A 19,350-nucleotide genomic window follows, 5' to 3' on the forward strand; every position below is an offset into this window, starting at 1 on the left:
GTGTCATTTATTTTACTATAAAGTTATTACAGTTTATATATTCATATATTTTTAAAAAAAATAATTTTTAAACATTATTTTTATTCATTTTCTTCATGATATATATAGTATATGAAACACAAAAAATAATTTCTTAATTTTTGTTTTTTTTTGTTATTCATTTATATTGATTTTTTAAAAAAAAATATGAATATTTGTTAAAAAAAACTAATAATAATTTACAATTATGTCGACTAATGATAATGATATAGTAATCAGTGGTATGAGTGGTCGGTTCCCATTATCTGATAATATCGATGAATTTGCTGACAATCTATACAATGGTATAGATATGATTACAGAGGACGACACCCGTTGGCCATTAGGTAATTGATTTTTCGATATTATATAGAAAATACAATATATATAATAAAAATATAGTATTTTTTATATTTATTTTATTTTTTTCGTTTGATTTATTACAGATCTGTATGGTATGTGTCAGCGTATGGGAAAAGTCAGAAATATTGACAAATTTGACGGATTTTTCTTCGGATTAATGCAACAATTGGTCGACGAAATTGATCCGCAATCGAGAATATTGTTGGAAACAACTTACGAGGCTATAGTTGACGCCGGTATTCAAGTTTTTTTTCAAAAAAAATATATATTCACAAAAAAATGCTTATTATATATGTAATATACTGTATGTTTGTTTTATAATAATAATAATTATAGGCATAAATCCGCAATCGCTTCGTGGATCGCGAACCGGCGTCTATATCGGTGTTTCCTTATACGCCTGTATTGAAGGTCTACCGGAGGAACTGCAGCCCGATTTGCGATCCAATAAACAGCAAACATTGTTGCAAACAATGGGCAACCAAAAAGGTTTGCAAGCAAATCGGGTATCCTATGTGTTTGATTTTAAGGGTCCGTCAATGGTAGTCGATACGGCCTGTTCGGCCAGTCTGGCCGCTGTCAATCTGGCTGTTAACGATCTGAAACTCGGTATGTAATCTAAATATAATATACTATACTATATATACGGGTATATAATAATTGGCCGTATATTACCCGTATAGGCAACATTGACTATGCCATAGTTGGCGGTACGCACATGACATTTGAACCGTTTGTCAGCCAAATCGGTCAGGAAGTGAGTCTGTGTTCGCCGCGCGGTGTGTCGGCAGTGTTGGATCAAAACGCCGACGGCTTTGTCAAAGCTGACGGTGTGGCCAGTGTACTGATGCAGCACCGACATCGGGCCAAACGCGTCTACGGCCAGGTGTTGGCATCGAGACTCAACATCGACGGCAAGAAAACCAGAGGAATGTTTTTCCCGTCGGCTGAGTCTCAACAGGATCTGATGGTCATGACCTACAAGGAGGCCAATGTCGACCCGTTGACTGTTAACTATATTGAGGCTCACTGTACGGGAACACGGGTATGTGTTATAATATTATTTTTTGTTACAATTAATATAATCACATAAATTTGTGAACTGACTCACAGGCAGGTGATCCGCAAGAGGTTAGCGCTATCTATAATGCTTACTGTGCACTGCCTGGCCGTCGGGAACCGTTACCATTGGGTCTGTTGAAGAGTAACATTGGCCACACCGAAGGCTGTTCGGGTATGGCATCCATAATCAAAGTGTTGATATCGTTTGAAAATGAATGCATTCCTCCGAATATCAACTTAAGACAAATCAAAGACGAATGCAAACAATACTGTCCGCCATTGTATCCAAATACCGAAAAATTGCCGTACAATCCATGTATGTCCTCATAATTACATATTTTAATTTCATTACCTTTTTATTTGTTGAAAACTTATAGGCATAGCTGGAGTCAATAACTTCGGTATCGGCGGTGTTAACGGACACGTACTGATCAAATGTAATGATAAACTGGCCGATGATGAGGTCAACTTGAAAATAGCTGAACCCATACCGCGTATTGTAAACATCTGCGGCCGCACTGAAGCCGGCATTCAACACGTGTTTGACTTTATTGAGAAAACCCCTCATAAAATCACGCGCGACTTTTTGGCCCTTTTGACTGATACTATGAAAGTCAGTCCCAGTGTTAATTCAGCCGGATTTCCCTACAGAGGTTTGTATTATATATTATTATTATTATTATTTACAATAATTTATTATTAAACCAATATTTTTTTATTAATTATATGATAGGATCTGTTATCATAAAAAAGTTGACCGAAAATAGTGATGACAATACTACTACTACTAATACTTATGAATATAAAAAACATTATTCAGTTTTTAATGAAAAAACTGTAAGACCTGTTTGGCTATTGTTCTCGGGTTTGGGCGGACAATGGCCTGCAATGGCTAAGGCTTTAATGCCAATCGATATTTTCAGAAATAAAGTCGAAGAATGTCATCAAATATTACTTGAATTTAATGTCGATTTAAAACATTGGTTACTCTCTGAAGACAACACTTCCATCTCAACAATGACTTCTAAGTTCTGTACGACAACTGCTATAGAGTTGGCGTTGTTTGATGTGATTAAAGCATTGGATATCAATGTCGACGGTATTATTGGACATTCATTTGGTGAGATAGCCTGTGCTTACGCTGACGGATGTCTGACCACAAAAGAGGCAATGATTGTATCATACTTTAGAGGAGCCGTTACTGAAAATGATAAGAAAATACCAAAAGGTTTGATGGCTGTCGTGGGTTTGTCTAGAAATGAAGTGAAAAAATTGTGTCCACAAGGAGTGTATGTGGTCTGCAATAATGCCAAAGACAATGTTGTCGTATCTGGTAATCAATTATCTATAAAATTAAATATAATTGATTTTATATATCTATTTATTCACTTTTTTTTAGGTGAATCCTCTTTAGTTAAACAAATGATTGATGATCTCAATGGCCGAGAAGTGTTTGTTCGTCTTCTTGAAAGCAATGAAATCCCATATCATTCATCATATTTGCAATCATCGGCCAAACCAATGACGGCAAACATCAAAAAGTATTTACCAAAACCACGGCTAAGATCTAAGAAATGGTTGTCGACGGCTGTGTTGGAAACGGAGCCAAAAGACGACGGCCTTCGGTACGCGTCGGCCGAGTATTTTGTACACAATCTGCTAAATCCGGTTCACTTTTACGACAAACTTCAAGAGCTGCCATCGGATGCCATTGTCATTGAATTAGGTCCGCATTCAGTATTTGAAAAAGTAGTCAAACGGACACTCAATGACTGTAGATATTTGTCGACAATAAAAAAACATTCAAACGATACAAATTTGGACCGATTTTTGTCGACCATTGCCGCACTCTATGAGTTGGGTCTGAATCCGGCTATTGAACGACTATATCCGTCTATCGGGTGGCCAGTTAGCCGAAATACTCAGTCAATTGGTTCGCTAATACGTTGGGATCACAAACAATCATACGCTGTACGCAAATATCCCGAATATTTTTGCAGAGCCACGGCTTCCGACTTTAATTTTACAATAAATATTGCCTTCAAAGATGAAGGCTTTTATGCCGATCACTGTATTGATGGTAATCTGCTATTTCCGGCCACTGGCTATCTGTTGCTTGCGTGGCGACACTTTGCCGCCCACAGAGGCCGTACATGGATGCAGACACCAGTAGTATTTGAAAACATACAGTTTCGGCGGCCAGTATTTTTATCGGAGTCGACGGCCACTAGACTTAAGGTCAGGTATTTTGAAAACACAGGTATTTTTTGTTATTTTATTTCGTAATTTGAATCATTGATTATAATTGACACAAAAAAACACTATAATCTATGAGTTTATAATAAACTTTTGACTTAATTTATACAAAAAAATTTAGCTATTTTTGTATAAATTTTTTTACATATATTTTTTAAAACATTATATACAGGATATCCATTACTATATTGAAGTCAGGTTACTATTAAAATAACTATAGTATTGTATATATAATGTTAAAATATCTGGAAAATTTTGTTACGATAACTAATATTATATATTTAAAAAAAATAATAATTTAAGTCAAAGTTTAATAATCAATATTGTTATAGACAGTCAGTGCCATTGCAAGATATACTCATTATTGTTTTAAGGCTATAATTATTTCAATAAAAAAGTGATTTTTGTTTGTGTTTAAATTTACTAAAGTGAATTTAACACAACGCTTAGTTTTATTTTTATTTAAATAATTATATTTGCAAACCAAGGTTTGCTCAATACTAAATTCTAGAATTCACTTTTAAAAATGCATTGAAATGTTACACAGAGAAGTGAATAGTAAACACCTACTTTTAAGTAAAGTTTTATTTTATTTTTACTTAGTATTTCACTGTTAAAATAATGATTTGAAATGTTATACAAAACAGTGAATAGTAAACTCCTACATTTTAGTAAAGTTTTATTTTATTTTTACTCTGTATTTCACAGTTAAAATAATGTATTAAAATGTTATACAGAAAAGTGAATAGTTTACGCCCAGGGATTAAAGCTGACTCAATACGACCTAATTATTTCTCACGTACACTTTAGTATAAATAGTGGTGTCTCTCAGACATCAAAATGGGTTCTCTTCTGAGATCAGTTCTCAGTTCTCTTCGGAGATCTCTTCGGAGTTCTCTTGGAGTGCTACAATGTATAACTGTTTATAAGATGAAATAAAAGTATTTGCATATTACTTTGTGTGTATTACTTACTCGTCGCGGCTGGTGGTCTTGGATTGCGTCATGGATTACACTATCGATGTTATACTGATGAAAGCTGACCACAAGAAAGATTACATCATGGATAACATTATCGATTGAGTCATGGAAGTACACCATGGATTACGTCATGGATGGTATTATGGATCACATATGGCTTCACTACAGGCCCATTGGTCCTATAGGCCCAACAGTTCTATAGGATACAGTTAACATAAAGGATAGCAATCGAACGCCGCGCCGATGGGAGTCGTCTTCTTATTACGTAAGCGAATACTCTATAGAAGGGAACTCCGGTACTGTGTCCGCTACACGGTAGGATCTGACCGGTCCGACCAGAGATTAGTGTTGACACGTGACGACGTTGAGTGAACCTTATTGTTGAGTAACCTATTTAATAGTTAGTAATACTATTAGTATTAAAGCAGTAGTGTTATACGCATAGCCTTAGTATATGCCTATTATTAACATAGTCATAGTTAGTTATACTATAAAGATATTAAAATAAGTATAGTGACTGTATTATTTAATTTACAGTACTAGTAAATTATTGTTATAGACAATGTTAATAGAGATACAATGTATTTTGTATACTATAATTACGATTCTATTATAAGGATAGTATTAGTATATGATTATGACAAAACAGCGGTAGTGTACTTATAAGTATAGTATATGCAAACGTAAGCGCTATGATAGGTTAACTCAGATATAGTAATAAGGCACTAGACACGTTGGTCTACTGTCACACTGACCTACTGGCCTACAGCTGGCCTACAACTGGCCTACAACTGGCCTACAACTGGCCTACAACTGGCCTACAACTGGCCTACAACTGGCCTACAACTGGCCTACAACTGGCCTACAACTGGCCTACAACTGGTCTACTACTGGCCTACTGACTCTAGGTCAAGGTCACATGTCCAAGGTCAAGGTCACACGTCCAAGGTCAAGGTCACATGTCCAAGGTCAAGGTCACACGTCCAAGGTCAAGGTCACACGTCCAAGGTCAAGGTCACATTTCCAAGGTCAAGGTCACCTATACAAGGTCAAGGTCATCGAGAACTGGAAATCGGGTTTTATGTACTGATGCCAATGGTACTTGTTGGAGATCAGTAGGACAAATGGTTATGGAGATATCAAGGAAAACATGTTTACCAAAACAGACCTTAAACTAGACTTTGTACCAATCAGTTGGATATCCGTACGGTAGTATTATACGGATAGCTTATGCAAGGAACAGCATAAACTAAAACAGTCGGTCGACTAAATACTACACAAAACAACACATAGCTTTGTACACAACCAGTGATAGGAGATCCGCTCGCTCCTTAAGCCACACACCGATAGAGATGATAATGCTGGTACGTACAAGGCACAGTAAGGGCTTAGTCTTAAGCAATAGTAGGGTTTACATCACGGGTTAGTGAACACTCATAGAATGTTCACAGTAAAAATATACCCGTGGTAACCCCACTTCCCTTACATTTGGTGGCAGCAGTGAAGGATACGAATCACCACAAAAATAAACCAAATGACTTACATTTGTTGGCAACGTTGAAGGATACGAATTTCATTAAACTAAAGACGTATAAACCAAATGTCCCTTACATTTGGTGGCAGCGATGGTGGATATGAATTACCACAAAAAATTAACCAAACGTTCCTTACATTTGGTGGCAGCAGTGAAGGATACGAATYACCACAAAAATAAACCAAATGACTTACATTTGTTGGCAACGTTGAAGGATACGAATTTCATTAAACTAAAGACGTATAAACCAAATGTCCCTTACATTTGGTGGCAGCGATGGTGGATATGAATTACCACAAAAAATTAACCAAACGTTCCTTACATTTGGTGGCAGCAGTGGAGGATACGATATTCCACAAAAAAAACACAACACGCTTAACCACATGTTCCTTACACTTCGTTGCATCGTTGGAGGATACGAAATCCTAAAAGAAACAAAATACGTTTTAACCTAATGTTGCTTACATTTGATGGAAGCAGTGGAGGATGCAAATTTCCACAAAATACAAATTGATGGATTCACCGATATGTTATACAAACTACTGAAATGAACTAGCCAAATATCCGAATAATACGTAATTACTAGAGACGTATAAACCAAAAGTCACTCGCATTTGGTGACAGTACTAAAGAATTTGAATAAGAGATTAACATAACCAGACTGGCGCTGAGTCCGAGCCATATGGCTTTGGGCGTAGCTGGTATATACATAGATTGAACTTCAACCTTTCGTCGTGGATCGAATATACTGATTAAAGCACATTGGTAATGTTTAAACCGTTTACATAATTTGGTTAAATCAGTAAAGCTATACATTTGGTATATCGGTTATACATTCACGTATGTTATCGGACACATAGTTTATGACAAAACGCTAGTCTATGGGACGTGAGGCATAGTTCTATTGCACTCCCAAAATACAAAGCAAAGTAATCATAAACTATAGAACTCTATTGTAGTGGCCGATAGCGCTGTGTATACATGTATCACTGCTTATATTCAATACATTATACTGAACTGATAAACCATTTTATGTACTCAATGCTCATTTAAACGCATGAGCATCAAGATGAAGCCAACACCTAACAACCACACTACGTTAAAACATAAGTAATTATTTTAATAATGGCTGACGATAACGATACCATACAACTTGTCATGAGAATAGGAAATGTAAACACGAATGCTACGAAGCCATCTACTGGTACATCAACGCAAACTACATTTCACGTACTAGTTAATTTGGACCTGCTCTTATTTGGACTTGATGTTGATATACGACTTGGTTTAACTGTAAACTTCAGCAGTCGTAACGTTACCGCTCGCATTATGTAAACATATACGTGTTTTCACACAGCACGTCACAGACATTTGATGAATTCTAGTTGTTAAGCACAAGATTATTACGGTTTCGCAATTTGACTCAGTCCTTACCGCCGACATTAAAATGAATACGACGTGATTGTAAAAATGATTCGAGAGAAAGCAAAGGACGTAAAATTAAGAATAGCCAGTATGCTTTCCTGGTTATTATGGAGAAAGACGGTGGAGAACAATTAAGCATAAATTATAGAAGATAACGATATTGCTATAGATGACAAATTGCGACTGAATGACGAATCACTGAAGTGTTAGACCGCCTTAAGGCGCTCGTTATTTTAAAACACTTGATGTGAATTGGGGTTACTGGCATATCGAAATGGTTCAGACGACTTAACAGATTTTGGCACACATGAAAACCATAATGAATATCTGCTGACATATTAGATACTAAGATACGTGAAGAAAAACTAACATTAAAGAAAAAAGCTAAACATTTTACAGCATTAACAAAGAAAGGTCTTTGGGGATCAAAACAAGAAAAAACATTCAAAATACAATGAATGGGATTCAAAAGAGAAATAAAAGAAGCTTCATCAGACGAGATTTAATAAAAGAAGATAATCATGATTATTAAGAGATTTTAAAAGACAAATCCTAAAAGATTAACATGACAATGAGTAATCCGGAACTCAATTAGGATTTTATGACATTTAGGAAAATTTTGAACTCACTGTATAGTCAATCATAAGTTATTAAATAACTGAGTCATGTCAGTTAAATGAAGAAATGCTGCAGCTGATGGATACCACTTATTATTTGAAATAATCGGAGCTGATATATTGGGCCATCCCTCCGAAATAGAATTTCAAAATAAAAGTTTTTAATGATTGACCTAATTTATAAAAATGAAGACATAGTGAGAAAAAGTACAAACCTAGTAAAGTAAAATGGTTTGTTGATGAAGTTCTGACGTGATATGTCGCCATAACGAAATAAAGTTGGTCAGATACTTCATTGAAGATTTCATAAGAAATCATAGATCCTCCATTTGCATACACCATATAATCAACAGTAAAATAAATTTGCGGAAAAAATTTGAAACTGTACATCGAAATTTTATCGATATATGGATGTGAAGACTAGTACCAATAGACGTATTTTAATAAAGTCCGCGTGTACTTGCTTTTGGTATTATTATTTGGAGGATGGAAGAGAATTGGTTCAAAGAAAATAATGATTGCGTTTAACGATGATAAATTCCGTTATAGCGCTGAGATCGCGATGTTACATATAAGGAGTAGAATTGGTGTCTCTACACAATCCTTGGTCTTTGTACTTAATTATGGAACCAATTTGTAGGCCCATACCATTATAAGGCGGCAAATTTAAACACCCTGAAAATGACAATTAAGAAAATAATTTAATTGTGTCGATCGACGTGTTTTCTAAGCAATTGCAGAATATTGAGAAGAATAGATCGCCGATAGAGGCAATTCAATGAGACTTAAATTTAATTTAACATTGACAACTTGATGATGACAATTATGAATATAATTGTGTCGTTCGACGAGACTTAAAATGGAATAGCAAAACATTAAGAATAGATCGCCGATAGAGGCAATTCAATAAGATATAGATTTCACATGGCTTAGAGACCATGATGATGATTAAGAAAATAAGTTAATTTCACTCGTCGAGTTTTGCAATGCAATTACATAACATTGAGAGGATAGATCGCCGATAGAGGCAATTCAATGAGATATAATGAGAATAAACAAGTGATCACTATTTAGAATTCTAAGTTATATAAGATGAGTAAAAAAAAATTTATTAAAATGAATTTGTTATAGGAATCATAAGTTAGAGAAGTTGTACATTAAACATTTATAGGCCTATTAAAATGTATAATTGTTCACAACTTTAAACTATTTGATTTGTTGAAACTATAACGTAATTAGCGAAAATTAAAATTAGATAATTAATTAATTAGAAAGATGATTGTTAAAATTAATTAAGTAAACAAATGTTATTAATAAATAATAATGGTCAACCAAACGACACCCTTGGCAAATATGGGTCAAGAATCAAGCATAAGAAGCCAACGCTTAATTCAAAATCGTATGACAGATGATCTGCTATTTGGCTAAACCATTTAGAGAAACTAAAATGAAGTTTAATAATCCAAGAATATATGTTAATGGATATTGGAAAATTAAATTTGTAAAATGATTGGATAAAGATTTTACAGATATAATTTCTGAAAAATAAAAAAGTGAATATGTTATAATCGAAGACATAAAGATAACTGCAAAGACAAATTCGCAATTTAAAGAAATTGGTATCCAATACCGAATATAGTGTCGATTTATTATGAATGTCGATACTAAGTCCACTAATTAATCAACATAGTCCACTTTTATACACTGATTAAAGAATAATTTAAAGAATTCAATAACAGTTTAAACAGCAAGATGTTTTAGTTTATTATGTAATGGATATTCGATAAGAAGCTGAAGATGAATAGATGAAATCGAATATTACATTGGTTGATAATGTTTATGATGTTGATCAACTAAAAATAAGATTATCAAGAAATGAAGAACGTTGACGATCATAAGGACATCGATAAAAATTAATTATAATATAAGTTAGAATTTAGATATTCTAAATTTAGTTATATAATGCATGAATTTTTTTAGTTGAAAGGTTTTTACAAGTATTTGTAAACTAGTGTGTACATGAGGCATAGTTATAAATTAGACGTAATTTATTAATTACGCATCTGAGGACAGATGCAGACTTGAAGGGGCGGAAGTGTTATAGACAGTCAGTGCCATTGCAAGATATACTCATTATTGTTTTAAGGCTATAATTATTTCAATAAAAAAGTGATTTTTGTTTGTGTTTAAATTTACTAAAGTGAATTTAACACAACGCTTAGTTTTATTTTTATTTAAATAATTATATTTGCAAACCAAGGTTTGCTCAATACTAAATTCTAGAATTCACTTTTAAAAATGCATTGAAATGTTACACAGAGAAGTGAATAGTAAACACCTACTTTTAAGTAAAGTTTTATTTTATTTTTACTTAGTATTTCACTGTTAAAATAATGATTTGAAATGTTATACAAAACAGTGAATAGTAAACTCCTACATTTTAGTAAAGTTTTATTTTATTTTTACTCTGTATTTCACAGTTAAAATAATGTATTAAAATGTTATACAGAAAAGTGAATAGTTTACGCCCAGGGATTAAAGCTGACTCAATACGACCTAATTATTTCTCACGTACACTTTAGTATAAATAGTGGTGTCTCTCAGACATCAAAATGGGTTCTCTTCTGAGATCAGTTCTCAGTTCTCTTCGGAGATCTCTTCGGAGTTCTCTTGGAGTGCTACAATGTATAACTGTTTATAAGATGAAATAAAAGTATTTGCATATTACTTTGTGTGTATTACTTACTCGTCGCGGCTGGTGGTCTTGGATTGCGTCATGGATTACACTATCGATGTTATACTGATGAAAGCTGACCACAAGAAAGATTACATCATGGATAACATTATCGATTGAGTCATGGAAGTACACCATGGATTACGTCATGGATGGTATTATGGATCACATATGGCTTCACTACAGGCCCATTGGTCCTATAGGCCCAACAGTTCTATAGGATACAGTTAACATAAAGGATAGCAATCGAACGCCGCGCCGATGGGAGTCGTCTTCTTATTACGTAAGCGAATACTCTATAGAAGGGAACTCCGGTACTGTGTCCGCTACACGGTAGGATCTGACCGGTCCGACCAGAGATTAGTGTTGACACGTGACGACGTTGAGTGAACCTTATTGTTGAGTAACCTATTTAATAGTTAGTAATACTATTAGTATTAAAGCAGTAGTGTTATACGCATAGCCTTAGTATATGCCTATTATTAACATAGTCATAGTTAGTTATACTATAAAGATATTAAAATAAGTATAGTGACTGTATTATTTAATTTACAGTACTAGTAAATTATTGTTATAGACAATGTTAATAGAGATACAATGTATTTTGTATACTATAATTACGATTCTATTATAAGGATAGTATTAGTATATGATTATGACAAAACAGCGGTAGTGTACTTATAAGTATAGTATATGCAAACGTAAGCGCTATGATAGGTTAACTCAGATATAGTAATAAGGCACTAGACACGTTGGTCTACTGTCACACTGACCTACTGGCCTACAGCTGGCCTACAACTGGCCTACAACTGGCCTACAACTGGCCTACAACTGGCCTACAACTGGCCTACAACTGGCCTACAACTGGCCTACAACTGGCCTACAACTGGCCTACAACTGGTCTACTACTGGCCTACTGACTCTAGGTCAAGGTCACATGTCCAAGGTCAAGGTCACACGTCCAAGGTCAAGGTCACATGTCCAAGGTCAAGGTCACACGTCCAAGGTCAAGGTCACACGTCCAAGGTCAAGGTCACATTTCCAAGGTCAAGGTCACCTATACAAGGTCAAGGTCATCGAGAACTGGAAATCGGGTTTTATGTACTGATGCCAATGGTACTTGTTGGAGATCAGTAGGACAAATGGTTATGGAGATATCAAGGAAAACATGTTTACCAAAACAGACCTTAAACTAGACTTTGTACCAATCAGTTGGATATCCGTACGGTAGTATTATACGGATAGCTTATGCAAGGAACAGCATAAACTAAAACAGTCGGTCGACTAAATACTACACAAAACAACACATAGCTTTGTACACAACCAGTGATAGGAGATCCGCTCGCTCCTTAAGCCACACACCGATAGAGATGATAATGCTGGTACGTACAAGGCACAGTAAGGGCTTAGTCTTAAGCAATAGTAGGGTTTACATCACGGGTTAGTGAACACTCATAGAATGTTCACAGTAAAAATATACCCGTGGTAACCCCACTTCCCTTACATTATAAACACTTATATGAATTTTATATGGGGTTTTCAATCCCAGTTTTATTATTATAATATCCCTATAGTAATAATATTAATATACAATTTTTTTCAATTGTAAAAAAACAACTTATCATCAAGGTGATTTTGTTATATTGGAAAATTCAAACGTTACGTGTGTGGGCAAAGTACGGGCCCCACCCATCAGCGATGACTTTCTAATATGTCAACAATATGTCAATGATGGCCAAGTAGTTGATGATAACGACAATAATGATGAGCTGACATTAAACAGAGACGATATCTATCGGGAGTTACGTATTATGGGCTATGATTACGGGAAAGAGTTTCAACGTTTGCTTGAGGTTAGGACCGAGACGTTTGGCGAACTCCGCGGTCTTATCGAATGGAATGGTAATATCATAACATTCCTCGACAGTATGTTACAGTCAATGGCATTGGCCATACCGTTTCGCAAGATGATGGTACCCGTAATGATCAGATCGTTGCGTATTGATCCCAATGTTTTCTTTGCGGCCATTGTCAACAATAGAGTGTCGTCATCGGGATCGGCGGCGGCGGCGGAGGACAATGACCTGGAGGACCACTACGAAGCTGAATTGGCCCAGTTATCAACAATGCAAACTGATCAGGGTGAAACGGCCAGTGCTTTCCTAACCGATTCAGATAAACAAGATTTGAAACAATATTTTTATCACAGATTTTATTTGTATAAATCTGTTCAACCGTTTTATTTTGATTCCGAGTGCCGGCTACTGGTTAGTCCGGGTATTGAAGTGGAAAATGTTATGGCATTTCCGATACCACGTAAATCGGATACTAACGATCTGAAACTGGATTCCTATGGATTTGTTGCCAATCATGACATTCAAGCCATCGATGACTATCAGCGGACAAATTTGAATCAGTATTTAGAGGTCTGTTAATTAAAATTTAAAGATAAAAAAAACACTAATTATTAAAAAATAATTTTTTTATTATGAAATCAAAAAAACAAAACATTTATTATTGAAAATTTAATTTTTTTTTGTTTAATAGATTTGCAAATCGCTTGCCATCAAAATCAAAGGACTTGGTCTGAAACATATCAAATGTGATTACAATTATCGCAATTTTAGCGACAATTTTATTGATGATTATATGGATAAAAATTGTAACGAAAATTTTGTTTTACTAAAAATATTGCTTAAAATTGTTAATTATCTAAAAGATAATAATAATAATAATCAGAAAAAACTTACTGATAATGAATTGAAGAAATTCTTGTCAGATATTCAAACAAATTCTTTCACTGAAGAGTTTAATATATCTAAAGACATCACTAATGAGATCTCGAAGAATGAATGCTTTATACGAACACTCGTTGATATTGTTTGCGAAAATTTTGTACCAAAAAAACAATTGAAAATTGTTGAGATTAATCAAACTTCGTGTCCATTGATGGCCAAAGAAGTGGAACAGTATGTCAACAATTGTCACATCTATACTGTCGATGTTGACTATAAAGTTGTGGTCAAATCAAAACAATCCATGATTAACGATAGTGTATATAAGGACAGGGCTATTGAATGGGATGCCAGTCTAGGAGGTGATACCATAGCCATTGATGTTACGTCAGCTGATCTGTGTATCGTCAGAGATAGTCCAGAGTTATGGCTAATTGATTTGGATTTGTTTGTCCAATCAATTGTAGACTTGGTTGTGGTTAAAGGTTTCATATTAGTTGTATTCAAGTATCGATTTACCGAACCGGAGGTTTCACTGAACTCTTTGTTTGACCGAACCGTTAGTCCAGATGATGCCGATCTTGACAAACGTATCAATAGTTTTCTTGCAGCTGCCAATCGCCAAGGTTTGGCACTTATAGCTACCAAATGCGACAGTATTTGTTCACATGGTTTCCTATTCAGAAAACTACCTGTCCATCAAACATTGTTATCATCAGCCAGTATTCTGCCTACAGATAACAATATAATTAGTATTACATCACAATATGATCAATGGTTTGATAAATTAAAAGATAAGCTAAATGTATGCAAAGATGATGATAATTGTGATGACACTGTATGGCTGATTGCTTCCGATGGCAATGTTGTTAACGGTATTTTAGGATTAGTTAACTGTCTTCGACTGGAACCGGGAGGCGATAGGTTGAGATGTTTGTTTGTTTACGATGATGACGATGAAAATCATTGCCAAACAACAATTGATTTTCATAGTAAACCTTATTATGATATATTTGTCAACGATTTGGTTATCAATGTTATTAAAAACAACAACAACAACATTATAACAACTATACCAACCATCGGAACCTATAGATACCAGAGATTAGCTAAAAATTATGATAAGACAACTACTGATAAATACTTTCTAAATATCTCACAAACCAGAGACCTGTCGAGTCTTCAATGGTTTGATTCGACATCTATTGAGTCGACAAACAAAAGTCAAGTGTTTGACATCAATAATAATTTAACAAATCTTATCGATTGTAATATCTATAGTTCTGGCTTAACATTTCACGATGTTTTGGTTGCCACTGGTATTGATATTATTATTATTTTTTTTCAGTGTGGATGTAATGTTAAATAATTAATTTGTTTTTTTATATCTAAATTATAGGTCGTATACCAAGTGGACCACAACTCCTATTCACTGATTGTCTAATTGGTTGCGAGTTTGCCGGCCGTCGTTTAGACACTGGAGGCGAACGGGTTATGGGCTTTGAAATGACCCGATGTTTTGCTACAACTATAAGTGCTAATGAAAAAAGTATAACTAATATACCGAATCACTGGTCAATGGACGATGCGGTCACTATATTGAGCACATATAGCACCGTATGGTATGGTCTGATAGAAAGGGCTCATTTAAAGAGAAGTATGATTTTTTCAGATAATATACTTGTATTGTAGAATAATATAGCAAAATAATTTGTATAATATTATAATATATTTGTTTGATTTGTTATTTTACTTTATTATCAGATGAAAGTATTTTAATACATTCGGGTGCTGGAGGTGTGGGTCAGGCGGCCATAAATATATGCCAATACTATAACTGCGATATCTATGTGACGGTTGGAACTGAAGACAAAAAACAGTTTCTTATCAATGAATATAATATTTCTGAAAACAAAATATTCAGTTCAAGAGATATTATGTTTAAATATAGGATACTATCGCTGACTAAGGGAAAGGGTGTCGACTTAGTGTTGAATTCATTGGCCGGCGAGAAATTGGACGCCAGCTATGAGTGTATTGCAAACGGCGGCCGATTTGTTGAACTCGGAAAATATGATTTAGTACTTAACAAACAGTTAGGTATGTTTGACTTTTTGAGAGACATATCGTTTATTGGTGTCGCCGTCGATATCTGTCTGATGGAAAAACAGGATTTTGCCATCAATTTCTTTGATTGGATGCACAAAAACTCTTCAAATGGATGTATTAAACCATTAAATAGGACTGTGTTTGGTGTTAACGAAGCGGAAAAGGCGTTCAGATATATGACAACCGGTAAACACATCGGAAAAGTTATTATTAAGATTAGAGATGAAGAATCCGATAGAAATGCTGCTAAAGATATGAATCCATCGATTGATTTGTTAGTAACAACTAAGACATACTTTAATCAAAACAAAGTCTATATAATAACGGGTGGTTTGGGTGGTTGTGGTCTCGAGTTAGTTCATTGGATGCTATATATGGGTGCAAAACAATTTGTATTGACTTCGAGGTCAGGCATTCGTACTAATTATCAGAAATTTATTATTAAACGTTTGAAATATTTTGGCAATAAATACAAAATATTTGGCGCAAAGATATTGGTATCGACTAATGATTGCGATACTATTGAAAGTACGAAATGGTTGCTAAAAGAGGCCCAACATTTAGGCCAAATCGGCGGTGTATTTCATTTGGCACTTGTTTTGAATGATAGTCTACTGGAAAATCAATCGTACGATAAATTTTGTTTGACTTCCGATACTAAACACAAGGTGTTTGCAAACTTGGATCAATTGACCCGACAGTTGGACTATAAATTAGACTATTTTACTGTATTTTCGTCGGTAATCTGCGGTAAGGGAAACGTCGGTCAATCTAACTATGCTTTCGGTAATTCGTTGTGCGAACGCATTTGCGAACAAAGACGTCGCGATGGTCTGCACGGTCTGGCCGTACAATACGGACCTATTGGCGATGTCGGTGTGTTTGCCGATAAGGCCAGTAGTAGTGACCAACACTTGATTCAGTTGACAACTATGCAAACACAACGTATCAATTCGTGTTGCGAAGTATTGGATAAACTATTATCAGTCAGTCAGCCGATTGTCACATCATATGTATGTTTTAATACACAGAATAATATGATATTAACAAAAAAAATGTTTTTTTTAAATCACATAATTAATAGGTAAGAGCCGAACGTATTGTCCAGACAGGCGGCGGCGGCGGTAATCGACAAAAGCGAATGGTCAGAGAGCTGTGGCGGGCGCTGGGCATCGACCCGGAGACCACACCCGACCATTTGACACTCGGAGAGATTGGTATGGAATCGATGTTTGCCGTAGAATTGCAACAGGAGTTGGACAGGGAGTGGAATATCAAGATGTCTATCAATCACGTGAAAAACATAACCATCAAAATGTTGAAGGATTACGAGTCGGGAAATGTGGAAAATATTAAACGCTATGTCGATGATGTACGTACAGCACGTGCAAAACTATTGAGATATCGATTTCAAATACCTCAACAAAAGACTACACTATTGAATAATATTACCGAAGGAAAACCCGTTTATTTTATGCCGACATTTGATGGCGGGTTTCGGGCGTTTGAAGAGTTTGCCAAACAAATCGATCGGCCAGTAATTGGCCTGAACTGGACCCGCGAGTTGGACGGGTTGACCACAATGAAACAAATCGGTAACTATTATATAGAGTTGTTAAACTCGTTGGCGTCGGCGACGGCGGCAAACGGCAGCTACGATATTGTTGGCTACTTTGACGGTGCACTCATATCGACCAAACTGTTACGTCGGGCCAACATCGGTCGGGTTGTACTGTTGGACGTACTGTCCGAAAGTCGATTCAACGAAGACTACGTCAGCGATGATTATATACTGGAGTTTATATTTGAGTTTATATCGTATGAAATACCGGAGTCGTTCAGAGATAAGATCCGACGGGACATGAAGTCCGAACAGGACATTGATAGTCGGATACGGAGAGCCTGTACAGAGATCAAGGAGTTTGCCGGTAAAGGATTGGTAGCTACAGATCTTGAAGATATTATCCGGAATGCCTTCAAACGGGCCAAACTGTTATCGAGTTATCGATTGGATAAATTGAAACGAAAAATGAGATTTCTGGACAAATGGCAGACACGGGCGGCCAGAAAGTGGGCAAAACTACGGCACAAATTGGTTGTTATTAAGCCGTTTGAGTTCAGCAATATTACCGATGCTGATGATGATGTAGGAGATGACAGCAACCAAAACGATTTGATTACCAGAGCCCGTGATCTATACTTTTTGCCGCAACAATTGCCGGCAAACGATGTATGCATTTATAATTTTTAATATTATTTTTTTGTTGATTTTATGTTTATGTTTATGTATTTTATGTTTTTGATTGTATGGATATTGATTGTACTGTTTAATTGATGTGTAGGAACAGTATGTTGCTGGTGATGGTAGTGGTGCCGACATATTGTTTGTTAAGGTCGATGAATGTCCATTTGCTGTATCATCCGATAAGATTGGTCAACAAGTTTTGCAGGCTTTACAATATTAATTAACTAACTTTTAATTACCGATGTTTATTATTGGCTAACTAATTATACTAATTATATAATATTCAATATATATATATATATAAATTTATATTAATATATACAGTATATCAAATAATATAATATAATAAAATAAAATTAATTATATCAATCTAAATAAAAATATATTTATCTTATTTAATAGCATTTAATATAATTAACATTATCTTTTAAGGAGTAAAAGTAATAATTATTTAAAAAAAATAACTTAATAATAATCATTGTTATTGTTAAGTTGTAAATTTAAATTATAGATTTAATTTATTTTTAAATAATTAAAAATAAAAATAATTATTATTTATATTTTTTTATTAATTAATTATGATTTATAATAACTTTTAGATGTTATTATTATAATAGTTTAATAATTTAATATATATATATATATTTATTTATAAAGTTTTAACTATTTAAATAAATACGTTAGTTATTGAAATATCAAAAATAAGTAGACTTTTAATTAAATATTTTCACGAATTCCTGAAAGGAATACGTATATGCATTCTATAAGTCTGTCTGTCTGTCTGTCTGTCTGTCTGTCTGTCTGTCTGTCTGTCTGTCGGTCTGTCTGTCCCACGAGGACATAGGTTCGAATCCACTATCCGCTACAAATTTTTTTTGATTTTTTTTTGTTTTTTTTCTTATTTAAGTTTATTTTTTAGGAAATTGAAGAAAATGGTGTCCAAAAATTAATTAAAAAAAATTTGAATTTTTTTTTAATTTTTTTAAAAATTTTTTTGAATATTGATTTTTTATTTTTTTCGTTTTTAAGTTTATTTTTTAGGAAAATAGTAGTTTATTTTGTAATACTGAATCGTTTGATACCCCACATAACTATAGTTGATTTTATTTTATCATACTGAATTTAATTTTTAATTATGATTAGGAATTCGTGTGGAAATGCTTTCTAGCATTCTCAACTGGTTTATATTGAAAATATTTATTCATAAGTTTAATATTGAAATAATTTTTTTTAAAAAATACAAATAACTTAACAAAAGCAAAACAATCTTAA

The 19,350-nt window shown here is 34.4% G+C and overlaps 1 protein-coding gene across 1 annotated transcript; it reads left to right on the forward strand.

The window, feature by feature from the left end:
• The first annotated feature begins 226 nt into the window (after positions 1 to 226).
• LOC128958879 (fatty acid synthase-like) lies at positions 227 to 18,298 on the forward strand. Its single transcript, XM_054304839.1, has 16 exons — positions 227 to 365; positions 465 to 617; positions 718 to 990; positions 1,065 to 1,426; positions 1,495 to 1,759; positions 1,821 to 2,096; positions 2,264 to 2,776; positions 2,843 to 3,703; positions 12,619 to 13,415; positions 13,537 to 13,591; positions 13,709 to 15,043; positions 15,124 to 15,381; positions 15,489 to 16,225; positions 16,325 to 16,846; positions 16,918 to 18,063; positions 18,176 to 18,298. Exons 1-16 carry the CDS (start codon positions 227 to 229, stop codon positions 18,296 to 18,298), a joined length of 7,815 nt encoding a protein of 2,604 aa, XP_054160814.1.
• Positions 18,299 to 19,350: the final 1,052 nt, after the last annotated feature.

The sequence above is a fragment of the Oppia nitens genome, unplaced genomic scaffold (assembly GCF_028296485.1).
Source record: "Oppia nitens isolate AA-2021 unplaced genomic scaffold, nextdenovo-longstitch-racon4-pilon3 scaffold3_pilon_pilon_pilon, whole genome shotgun sequence".
Classification (NCBI taxonomy): domain Eukaryota; kingdom Metazoa; phylum Arthropoda; class Arachnida; order Sarcoptiformes; family Oppiidae; genus Oppia; species Oppia nitens.

Coding starts and splice junctions, on each gene's coding strand:
- LOC128958879 (XM_054304839.1), top strand. CDS start 227: ATGTCGACTAATGATAATGATATAGTAATCAGTGGTATGAGTGGTCGG. Junction 3,704..12,618: donor CAGGTATTTTGAAAACACAG/GTATTTTTTGTT, acceptor CTTATCATCAAG/GTGATTTTGTTATATTGGAA. Junction 16,226..16,324: donor ATATGGGTGCAAAACAATTT/GTATTGACTTCG, acceptor TTTGGCGCAAAG/ATATTGGTATCGACTAATGA.